The following is a 13,103-nucleotide window of genomic DNA, read 5'->3' as shown; positions in this document are numbered from 1 at the left end:
AGAGTTTATCATAATATTTCAAGTCAAAAACCTATAACTTACCTCTTATAAGCTTATCTGCAATTATAAGTTAAGATATTAGATAGATAAGAGCATTTTAGATTTTCATTAAACCACCAAATACAATAAAACTGATATCTTTATTAAGCTTAATAAATAATTACACACATTGAAATTTATCAATAAATATATTAAACATTGATTTCTTAAGCATTTATTACTACAGCTCCATTATTGTACTGGTTCCCATAAAAACAATTAAGTAAAACCAGCAAAATTTCTATATAATAAGCATTTTTCTAAATGAATTTTAAGAAATGAGATAAAATGAACCAATATTTTTTAGGTTTCAAATATTTATCTTAATTATGAAATATCTACCAGATTTATGTGAAAGATACTCCTTTTGTTTTCATTAAAACAAGATATTACAGAGAAATAAATGGTGCTCAAATAATTCACATTCAGTACCATTAAATAAATATATCATTTCGATTTTATACCGTGTGACATTTACCTAAATAATTTGGCTTTTTCTAAAAAAATGAAAGTAGTGCAGGTTTTCCTATCTGCTAAAACTGCTGGCATTAAAAAATATTTGAAAAGTTAAATTGCTTTTAACTAACAGAGATATCTTCTTCCATTTTATTAAAACTCTATTAATGAATAAACATGAATTATAATAAAAAACATTATGTAGCAATGTGCAGACACATTTATTAAAATAAAGTTCATACAAATCTTGCATTCTACTTTCACTCTGAGCCTAGTCCATGCATGTTACACTAATTAGACTCTCAACCACATTTTTTTTAGAAGTTCAAATTTCGGAAATAGATGAATTAAAAATCTCTTTGTGAATTGCTTTATTAGACTTTTATAGTTCCTTTCCCAGGACTGTTTTAAATGTTGTGTCAAAATTGCAATCAAATAAAGCATTATGAAATTATTACAAAACTACAAACAGGGTTATTCAAAAAGTTGATTGTTGAATATACAAATACAACATTAAAGTTAAAGTGATTCAGAGAGTCTTTAATTTTTAGAGAAAATCCAAAAATTAAGTGCTTTTAATAACATAAATGATTATTATATTTCACTTACTCTAGGGTTTTGGCAGCTATTTCTTTCTCTTTCTCATCATTAGAACTTCGTAAAACAATGACTTGCTGAGCATACTAAAAAAAAATTTAAATAAACTTTACATTAGTTTTAAATTTTTTTCAGAGACCACTCAAGTATATATAGTACACTGCAATGTTGAAGAAACTTGAAGAAAAAATGAAACTATTTGAATTATTGTTGAAGAAAAAATGAAACTATTGGAATTTTCCAATAAAAATGCATAATATATAGTGAGCATAATAAGAAAAAAATATCACCCAGAATATCTTTTGTTCGAACAATTGGATTTTTTGAACTCTTGACTACTTTCATGACCAAACTATTGAAACATTATTTTCCAGATTGAGAGTATCTTCAATATTTTAACATTTAAGAATCAAAATCCATAAAAAAAGATATGTTTAGCCAGAGAAAGCATCTTTTTGTGCCTGAATCTATAACTTAATTAATAGTTAGCACTTAGTGTGTGAAAATATATTCATTAGAATAAAAATTATTACGGGTATTATCATTATTATTTTTTTGCTTCACTTCACATTATTTAAGGTTACAATCAACAGTTATACAGAAATTTAGAAATAAAACTTTTTAAAGTTTTGTGGCAAAGAAACTATTGTTCAATTTTGTCAAGTTTAAAATTATATAATTCAAAATGATAAATGAATTTATATATCTTACATGCATTAATTATTATTAAATTATAATGCATAAAAATTTCATACAAAAAATTAATTTTACATGGAGTCATCTTAAAATAAAGGTGTTTTATAATTAAGTTCAAAACTTAATTGATTTACTTAAATAGTTCATGAGATAAACAAATACACTTTAACAAGGGCATCAAACTTATGACTGCCCCCTTGACTAAACTATTAGGACCTTTTTGTCCAGATTGAGGGCAAAGAAACCAGAATTTCTCAAGAAAAAGGTATGCTATTCAGAGAAAGAACGTTTTTTGCCAATCACATCTTGTAGCTTGAAATGTCTGCCTGAATTAATTAACCAGTTTAATGAAGGTATTCTTCTAGAACCATTAAGATTGCATTTAGTAAATAAAAACCTGATAGTTACATCGAAAGTTATTAAGAGTGTCTCTTTTTCGTGCGAAATACACACTAGTTAATTAGTCTAAAAAAGTCATTTTTGGATTACTTTTTTTGTTTATTTATCTTATTTATTATTTTTATGTATCTTATTTATTATTTTATTATATTTTATTTATTATTCTCTCGGGGGAGCCTTTTACCCATAGAGAGCGCGTCCCCAGGTGGCGGATAGGGGAATGCCTCCACTGGTTCTCCAGTGGGTGGTAGAAGGGAAATGCAATACCTTCCGCTGACCAACAGGTAGAAGTCCAACCTTTCGAGGCTCTGGTAACCCTCCTTTTCCATGGACAGTGCAATTTTGATCTCTAGTCATCAAGCTACTGCGTCCGGGGCAGCCAACGCGATACAACCTGCAGTCCGGGGTTGCTTTGAGAAATATGCTACGTGGACAGTGAACTTTCTTCAACTAAAAACAGATGTATTGGAGCTTGCGGATGCAGTTTTGAAGGCTAATGAGGCCATTTAATTGTCCATGGACACGGTAAAAAAAATTTTTTATTAATTTACCTTTTTAAATCTAAACAAATTGTAAAGTTTGAGCTTTTCTGAAAGTTTTAAGTTTAATAATTGTTGCATGCAATAGTAATCTAGGATTTGCATGGCAGCAGTATATGCTTCAGACACACAGTTTGAAAGAGACAGTAATAAAGAAGATTTTAAAGAATATGAGAACAAAAAAAAGGAATCAAAATTTTTAAAAATATTAAAAGAATTGCTTTTTTAACTTCCTTTTTTTCTATTTTTTCCTTACTCTGTACTAAATACATAAATAATCAAAGTATATCCTAGAAGGCACTATAGCATTTGGAGAAAAAAAGAAAGGGAAAAAAATTACAACAAAGTTAACAAAATCTACAGCACATTTATTCAGAGTTTACTTTAGAGCCTATTTCTACATTTTATTTAATTATGGATGTGAATAAAAAACAGAAGAATTATAGAAAATTAAAAAAAAAAGTTTTCTTAATATGATTCATAGATTATGAATATTGTGTGTGCACATATAGAATTTACAACAGTATAATGACAGAAAGTTGAGGCTAATGCCTGTCAAAAACCAAATCTACAAAATCCATTTAAACCAACTTAATGTAACCTAAGCCTCAAAGCAAAACAAATATATTGGTAATAACCAATAAACAAAGTAAAAGGTCAAATTATAATAATTGCAAATACTTGTAAAGAATTATAATAAAATACAAACACTGGTAAAAATTTACATCAATTTCTCAGATATGTAACCTGACATAAGACCAAAAACTTAAAAAATACTTTACAATATCAGCCCATCAGTATACTCCCACAAATCTAAAATTGCATAGAATGCTTACAATTCAAATTAACTTCTCAAAAAATAATAATAATAATGATAGCCCAACAGATTTCTAATACTCCCATACATCTAAAATCAAAATCTATGAATGGTTTTCACATATTTTGATAACAAAAAAATAAAAAAACCTGTATGGTCTGTCGATATAAATAAATTCCACGATTAATTATTTAATAAAGTTCATTTAGCATCTTTGTTCAATGATAACAGAGAATATGTAAAGCATAAACACTTACCTCTGCTTTTTGCTTGAGTAGTTCTGTGAGCTCATCTTGTAAGAGGAGAAAGTTTTTTCCAGAATAGGTCCTTTCAACCGGTCTTGGCACACTAAAATAAAATGAAAAAAAAAAAAAGAAGTTAAATGCACTAAATATGAGTACAGTTAAAATAAATTAATAGTTAATTAAAGCATTTTAAACAAAAAATTTAGTTTTATAACTTTAGCATTCTTGGCAACAGATTTAAAAAAATATATGCAATAATGTTTCGTGATGGTCAAATAAAATGAAGTGTCCTAGAATAGCAAATACCAGGTATCTTGTAAAGATACAAATTTCTAACTTATTACACCAACTTTCGGCAAGGAATCTGTAGTAGAATAATTTTCTTTCCAATAGATAGATCTAGTAGATTAAATTCAATGGCTGTATACAGAAGGACATACAGTGGAAAGTCGCGTATCCGGAATCGGCGGGACTTTCCGAAGTCCGGATAATCGATTTTTCCGTATAATAGACCCCCAAGGTAAACAGAGATTAAAATGATCTAAATCTAAAAAGCAGAAATTAAATAACATTATTTTTCGGGCAATAATGTTTTAGTATTAGAATGATATCTAATCAATCAAAAACAAAATATTTAAAAAAAAATAATTATTGCTGTTATAAAAATAAATATAGGAAACTAAAAAAATTTACAGTTATGAAAATATTAATTGCTCTCTCCGCCATTTTGAACTAGAACGTTTCAAGCAAAAAGGGGAAATTCCTGTCATTCATTCATTAAGGTGGGTAGGTGAAGAAGCAAAATTCATTTCCTTCTTACTTGTCATTCAAGTTGAAGGGGGGGAAGTGAAAAGTTCTTATTTTCTCTCCTGTCATTGGCTATCAATCAAGCATAAAGGCGTGGCATGCTGATTGGGTTCTCTTTATTTTTTCTTGTGTGACTAAAGGGGATCCCCCTCCACTTTAACGTTTGCTGTGTTTACCCTTTTCACAGTACTTCTTTCCCTAACACTTTATCAGAAAGGTTCCAGGAAATGCCTCTTTTACTAGCCAGCTGCACAGAAAAGAAGGGGGGAGGGGACTCAATTGTGCTCTTTTGAAAACAAATCTCCCCTGCCCTTTCCTGCATTCCAGAGGAGGAGCGATCTTCTGTTCTCTTTTCTGTTGATTTATGGGTTTAATGCATAGATCACTAGAAGCTAAGAAAGGAAAAAACCTGTCAAAATACTTTTTTTTTTTTTTTTTTTTTAAGAGAGTGGGGAAGGTGAAGAAATGTTTGTTTATTTTGATTGTTAAAAAGTGTCCCGGAAATTGAACCTTCCGGAAAAGGGACGTCCGGATATGGGACGTTACACTGTATTTTGTAACTGTATAAACTGAAGCTTGACAATCAATGAGGAGGACAAATTTCTTTTCAGGCCTCTCCAAAATACAGTATATGGGATGAATTACTAATCTACTGACATTAATTTTTGAGAATTATTCCATATTTTGAAAAATTCTAATAATTTAGTTCTCTCTCTAATCTCTATCCTAATTAAATTTCTTCGTCTTACACCCTGGGATTTTCACCCAAACCTCCTGTTTATCTCATTACCTTGCCCAAGTTTGTTCCTCTTCCCCTACAGTTTAAACCACTTTTCACATGTTTGTCTAATACTTTTTCTACTGTTATTTTGTGTTTCGATACAAAGGAAGGTTCTTGTTAATAGAACTGAAACTATAGTATGTCCATTTTATGCTTTATCCAGGTTGTTTTGCTTTACCGATTCAATTTGAATTGTAGAATCAAAAAATTTTCATTAAATAATTTGCTCATCAAAACTTTTAAAATCAAGCCCTAAAATCAAGATTACATTTATGTTTTGGAAAACGTAATAATCAATGAGCTTTCAACTAGTTACAACCGTCCAATCATTCTTAGAAAAGCAGTACCAAGGCATTAATCAATTTCTCCATTACAGATTTTTAAAACAATATCATCAAATCTTTTTTTTTCCCTTTATATTTTCTATTTTTGTTAAAATACTTAAATAAAATTTGAACGCAACAAAAAGAAAGAAAACTATTCAAGTCTTTCATCCTACTCTGCATAGTATGCTTCACTTTAAATTATAGGTTAAAGGAATGGAATGGAATGCTTACATAAAATGATAATGTTATCGTATTACACAGAAAAATAACAAACTCTGAATGTCTCAGAGTGAGGAAAAAAGCTGAAAAATTGGAGAAATTGGCAAGAAGGAAACAGAAAGAAAACTTGAATGGTCTTAACTCCTACTCTATAACTAGAATCCTGGCTATTTAAGATTCATTCTCCACATTACTGTTTAAACTTTCTGTAATGTATCAGTTATTGTACAGAAAGAAGTTTAATTAAAAGAAAATTTAAATTGGAACAAATCAAAATGTAATATGCAAACTTAAAATTTTCTCCTGTTTTGCTTTTTTTCTTCTGGCTATTTTTTTCTCACTTTTTAAGGAGAGGGCAAATTTTTTCCATTCACTTGCAATCTTACATTGATACAACTGCCCTTTAGGCAAAGATTGAACTTGTTCTTATTGCTTATACAGTGATGACATTTTTAGTGCTAATTGCTTGTGTATTGATAAAAACGTAAGTTATAATTATATATTTATATTTGAGCTGAATTAAATACTGGTTAATTAAACTCAGAGTGATTGCTCAGTACTTTACAGTAACTAATGAAGAGCAAAATATTGAGCATATTTACTACTAAAAAACAATTTTTATAGCGAAAGAATCTACTCTAAAATTAGCTGTGAGAAAGTTTATGATTTTCAAAATCTCCAGTTATTTACCTTTTTTGAAAAAGAAAAGATTTAAAAAGATTTTCTAATAAGGTTTGCTAAAAGTTCTCACAACAAGAATTCCAGAAAGTCAAGCTTTATTTAATATAAATTTTTCAAATGTAACTAATCTTCTGAAAAGAAAAAAAAAATTGTTTTTTTTTTAGGAGCTTCAGAAAATTTTGGAAAATTGAGTTGAGTCCGGTCAGTGGAACTCCAGATGGTTGGGCTTTTACTATAATTAAAATTTCGAATGATGTTTATTATAAATTTAGCATAAATGAGAAAACAAATTCGAAAAAAAAAAATCATGATCAATAAATTTTAAAAAAAAATAAAAAATCCTTTATATACTTACTGCTATTACCAAAATTATACATAGTTTAATATTAATTATTTTTAAACTAAATTCAATAGGTATGTATAATAGACAAACCTGGCATCAGGATTTCTTTGAAGATCAATTACATCTTGCTCAAGATGTGCTTTACTAACACGTAATCGAACATTTTCTTTTAGGTGATAGTCCAATAACTCATAAAGATTGTTTGCTATAAAGAAAAAATAAAAGTGTTTACAGCAGTGACTAGTACAGAAGTCGCAGATAAATAAATTATATGTATTTTAAAATAGATCAGAGTTAACAAAGCAAGAAACAAATTGAAAATCACTAAAAGTGCTCAAAATTTTAATTTATAAACATGCTATTTCCACGCTAAATTATTGCAATCCAAAAGCTCAGAAGAAAGGATAAATTGAAATAAAATTTGAATGTCATTAATATTTAAAATTTTATGTTTATTTATAAAACAAAAGTGTGTTTATGTTGTAACATTCTGTCAATTGACAACATTAATTTGGTCAACCAATCGATATTACTAGCCTAATTCCAATGTTTTGCTTAGAATTTGGGTTTAAATTTTCTCCTGTTTAAGTGATCAAGTGGTCTGCAACAAGAAAGAGGAGTTATTAAATGCAACGTCATATCGGATCTTTTTACTTCAAGGTTTGAAATTTGCATATATTTTTAAATCTGGTGCAATTATAATATTTTACTTTTTCTGAAGATGTGTCAGCATCAATATTATATATACGTAAGAGTTTAAACAGAGCTATCCCTTTTACTTAAGGACTAATGCTAGCGCAAAATATTTATTTCTAATTGTTGATTTGTGTTATCATCTTATGCACATTTTGAGGCTACATTAATGTGCTACCCTTTTGATGTTCATCATGTCATTTTTCTACTATGTGGCATTTAACATTAAAATCAAATTTGAATCAGCTTGTCCGGAGTCTTGATTTAGATACAATTATGCTGGTCCCCAGCATGAACGGTACATTTTCTTCACAGTTAGCATGTTTCTCTGGTTACGCTTTTGAAAAAAGCATGTGGCGAACCAGAAACTTATTTTAAAATAGCTGCATTGCAGTGTGTGCTTGAAAAGGATAGTTTTTTAACTACCAACAAGTAAGCTTCAACACATAAGTAAATCTAATTTTTTTAAATTTTTATTAAGGGTGGATACTGAACTCCTCTTCTTTGCATTGGAAGATGCCGGAAGAGTTGCTCATTTAACGTTGCCTGATAGGCACATGTGAACCTAAGTCACAGACCCTGTAAAAAAAAATTTTTGAGCTATCTGCAACAAAGCTCTCGAGCACTAATATATTTCTGCAAGATACATTTAATACTAAAAAAACGTATATTACTAATTTAAAATAACAAAAGTTTAGTGTATAACATGTAATAATTTTTTATTCTAATATTATAGGTGATATTCTTGCATTTGTTGGGTGGGAGGGAATGCACAAATTATTTCTTTCTTTTCATTTTGTAAATAATCATCACAATAAAAGAATATAAAAATCATGAAATCCACGTAGTAATTGCCGAAAAAAGATCAACAACAAAATCACGCGAATTGGGCTCCTCAAATGCGTGTTTCATTTTGAGATTGGGTTGCTGTAATAAATAATATTACATAAAAAATATCGGATTTAAAAACTATGGAGAAATTAATACCAATAGCTGCCAAAAATTTAAAAGAATTATTGTCTTAAAAAGTAAATACTAAAATGCACGATTTAAATTTTCCATATTGTTTGAAATATATCGAGATACTTAAAAACCATGTAAATCAAGTATAGACTTTGTTATTGCTTAGTACTGTTTCAATTTCATTTGTCTAATTACTAATAAAAAAGAGCAGGCCTAAGACCCTCTTTAATTTTGAGGGTCTTTTTAGATTTAAAAATATTGTATTTGGAATATTTATGAACTATTCTGAAGATATCATACAGCAAAATAAATAAAAAAGAGTAAGACCTGTCGAGAAACTGGTAAAGTGAACAATTAAAAATGACAGAACACACACACAGAAATAGATAACCAAATAAATATTTCAGGAAAAATGCTGAACATATTTAAAAAATTTTCTTATGACCTTATTACAAAATGAAAATAAAGAATGGCAGTTGTATTCATCATCTAATATTGCTTCTTAAGTAGAGTAAATAAATATTTATATGTCTCATACCAGTTCTGTATTCTTCAGTAAATGTAATTTTCTATAAAATTTTTTCAATATAATCATGTAAATAAACCAAATATACATCAAAAATTTAAATAAATGTTAGCTTAATTGATCTTTAAATATCTTAATTCTCTTACATTTTTGATTATATATTATCACTTAGAAGCATTTTGACACAAACAAGTGATTCAATATTGCAATCATCGAAGCCTCTGATTGGTGTGCCTACAGCCTTTGGATCTCTAAATCAGGCTTTATTTACTTCTCTGCAACTTAAAAATAAATTAAGAGAAATTAAGAATTAAAAAGAAACAAATTACACTAATATTACGTAGTTATAGAATTTATTTCTCCATTTGGAAATGTAATAAGACAATAAAAAGGATTAACTTAAAAATATACAGATCCTTTATAAGCCATTGTTTACATTCTACTAATCTGAAAACATAATTCTTCTTGTAATACTTTAAATGATTTCACTTTCCCTTTTAGAATAAAAGCACAAGAAATTTAAATAAAATTTTAAAGGAAATACATAGTTATTAAATTCTAAGAGACAAGGCACTGTAACTAAAACGTACGTATGATTTTTAATTTGATAATCAGTAATGACTTAGCGAAAATGAAACAGAAGCCACATCTAAGTTATAGATAATATTTTAAAATTCCGATGTACATGAAGAAATAAACTTACTTAAATTGACGATAGATTCATATCTTTTTCTTTCGTTTTCATTCCTGTGCCTGAGTTTTGATAAAACTTCTAATTTATATCCAGAATATTTTTCCTGACTTCCCATTGCAGCACATGATGGTTTATTTACAAATATTGGAGTCGATAACAATACTATAATGGGCACGTTCCAATATTCGCACCGGTGTAACCGGTTGCACTGGTTTGCCGCATCGACCGTTCCAATATTAAAACCAGTTACACCAGTGCACTGCACCGATCGTTCCAATATTCAAACCAGTGTCACCAGTTACGCACGAAGTGCACCAGGTTTCTGGTCGGTTTGGTCAGTTCGCATGACGTCATTACCCTTATTTGTTTACAAACTTTATTGTACTGCTGTTGAGATCGTCATAATTTTGCTGTATTTTTGAATGGATTTTAATATAAATTTGTTATAAAAACTTGTTTTATCATTGAAAATAAATTTTCTTGTAATAAGTTGAAATATAATAATTATTATTGGAAATGTATTCTGTAGATGAATCGTCTTGATGTTGTTTATAGCAATGGATATCATTCATAAACGTTTTATTTCTGATATTAGTATGTTTTTGTTTTCAAGACTAAGAATTCATCTGAATTTTGATACGTGTGGTGATTAGATTTACTTGATAGATTCACATCGAAAGAATTTTGACTTGTGATTTTCAATAAACATATCGTTTTGTAAATCAAACAACTATCCAAAGCATTGTTAAATTTGTAATAGCGATAGAACTTTAAAATCAGTAAGAGATTTATTGCTTCATATGCATTCATAAACATTTTCGTCCAATGTATATTGTTTTTAAAATAAACAAATCCAATCAATATTTGACTGTTAAATACATTTCTTTTGTGTTATAAATTTTTCTTATATCCTTTCTATATTCCATAACAGACCTGGAACGATGAATATTATCCTAGCTTAATAACAAATTTTGCTTTTAGTTTTTACTGTATTATACATCATATGAGTGTCATTAAAGGGACTGACCTAAGTTGTTAAACTAGGCCTTCAATCTATTATGCTTATAATTAGTATTGTATGTATTTCTATTTCTTTTTTTAATATTAAATCATTTCTGATAACCACAACATAGTAGTAATGATATGGAAATCTATCCTGATCTGTACCTCCTTCAGCACACATGCAAATCAATGTCTTAGATTAATAACAGATGATATTATATAAAAGTTTAGTTTTTGTAAAAGGATCTTAAATAGAGCCCAACGACAAAGGTCGTTCATTGGCCTGTGTTATTAGAACTAGACTTTTAATGCCAAAGGTTTTTAACATTTATATTTCTTTCATAATTGTTAACTAAAATAAATTCTGAAAATCACAATATAATAAACATTTTAGTATTATATTATGACATTATAATTTTGAACAATATGAAGATTTTATATGTTATTGGTAAATTTTTAATTTAAGCTTTGATTCTGTTCAAAATTTTAAAAAAATCGGCTTCTATTTAAATTTCTTATTAGTTCATTACTTTTTGTTTCAAGATTTCTATTTCTTAATGATAATTATTTTTTAATTCAAGGTATTTATTACGTGATTATTGATCTATACGTAATATAAATATTTATTTTTTATAACACTAACTTGAAAATTTCTGAAACACTTTTTAATAACTGTTGTTTTGTATACTTTTTTTTTTGAATTATACTACTAAATCTAACTTTTGGCAAAATTTTTTTAAAAAAAGACTGAAATAAGTGAATTATTGACTAGCTTGTGTCATCTTAAACTTTCGGGTTAATATTTGAACTTAGTTTAAAAGTTTGATTTAAAACATTTCTGACAAATACAACTTAATAGTTATGACAGGGAGATTTAACTTTATGTGAAACATCTTTGTATACATCATTGTTTTACACTAGTTGCAAACAATAGTTAAGTTTATCTGAAACGATTTTAAACTTGATGGCAAAGGTTGCTGTCACTATGTGTAATTATATTACTACAAATTTAAATATTTCTGTCATGGGAAATTTTTTATTACAACAATATCTGCAGATTACAATATTAGTGAATTTCTTATTTTTGAATGTAAACAAAAAAAACACTTTAAACTTTATCATTACTAGTTCATTTCTTGTTTTGTTGAAACATTTTTGTTTCTTAATTTTTTTAAAAAATTTAAGTTTTATATATATATTTTACAATAAAATGATATTGTTGTGTTAAAACATTTTTTTTACTTAAATACTATAATTGTATAGTTGTGATGGAATACTAAAGCTCCCACTTGTAGCAAAATTATAATAATATCTTTCTCTCTTTTTAACACAAACTTATTTCAGGTAAGTTTGTTATCTATTTATAAATATTTCTCCCCTGTGGCACCATGGTATTTCTCTATATATTAGCAACACTGTTTAGTGTTTCAAAGTAAATTTTAAACAGCATAAGTGCTTCACAGTAGAATTCAAGAAAAGTGACTTGACAACTATTTTCTTTCTATTGCTAATACTATTAATGCTAATATAGAATTTCAAATAACTGGTAAAATAAAAAAAAATTTTAAAAAAAAAGAATTCAACAAGTAGCTTTCATACCGAAATGTTAACTATATAAAAACTTGCAGTGCCTACATCGCCAAGCTACCACAGCACCTCCACATACCAGGCTAGTGATTCTCAACCTTTTTTTTGTTGCGGCACACTTATAACGATTTCGAAATTTGACGGCTCACAATGAAAAAAATTAGATTAAAAGTTGTTTAATTACCTATTTTACTCTGTGTTAAATAGTTTGTGATAATAATTTTGAATGTGAAATAAAATATTATGTGCTACAAAATCACATTTATTAAGGGATTAATTATTTCTTTCGACCAATTTTTTATTATTTAGTAACAGTTTTTTATTTTTTTGCTAGTTATTAATTGTTTGCTTGTTTTCTATAGTTATTAACTGTTATTTTTTTGTGGTTTCTTGTGAACTAGTTTTTTTGCTAATTGTTAGCTTAATATTTGTTAGTAATCCTTTGTTAATTTTTTTTATATGTTTGTTTTTTTAGTTATCCTTTGTTAATTTGTTTATTAATTGCATAGCTTACTTTAATGATTAGCTCTTACTACATTTTTTAAAATCACGTGTCATTTACAATTTAAACACTTCCATCTTATTTTAAGATTGTCAGAGACAATATAATCACCGACAAAGATGATCACACGGTTAAAGCGTGGAAAAATTATAAAAAGTATATATATACACTTTTCTTAAATTTAAACTTTA

The 13,103-nt window shown here is 27.7% G+C and overlaps 1 protein-coding gene across 1 annotated transcript in view; it reads right to left on the bottom strand.

Moving 5' to 3' along the window:
- Positions 1–9,988, bottom strand: part of Atg16 (Autophagy-related 16) — a 34,743-nt gene extending 24,755 nt beyond the window's left edge. The window contains exons 1-4 of the mRNA XM_016053462.5: positions 9,831–9,988; positions 7,036–7,150; positions 3,801–3,891; positions 1,105–1,178 (exon numbers count right to left, since the gene is read on the bottom strand). Coding sequence (XP_015908948.1) covers positions 1,105–1,178; positions 3,801–3,891; positions 7,036–7,150; positions 9,831–9,936 — 386 coding nt within the window. The 5' untranslated portion in view covers positions 9,937–9,988. The remainder of the gene's footprint in view (positions 1–1,104; positions 1,179–3,800; positions 3,892–7,035; positions 7,151–9,830) is intronic.
- Positions 9,989–13,103: the final 3,115 nt, after the last annotated feature.

The sequence above is a fragment of the Parasteatoda tepidariorum genome, chromosome 12 (assembly GCF_982258835.1).
Source record: "Parasteatoda tepidariorum strain Cologne lab strain chromosome 12, Ptep-v5.0, whole genome shotgun sequence".
NCBI classification, from domain to species: domain Eukaryota; kingdom Metazoa; phylum Arthropoda; class Arachnida; order Araneae; family Theridiidae; genus Parasteatoda; species Parasteatoda tepidariorum.
Note: the sequence above shows the minus strand (reverse complement) of the source record. Positions and strands in the feature narration are given on the sequence as shown.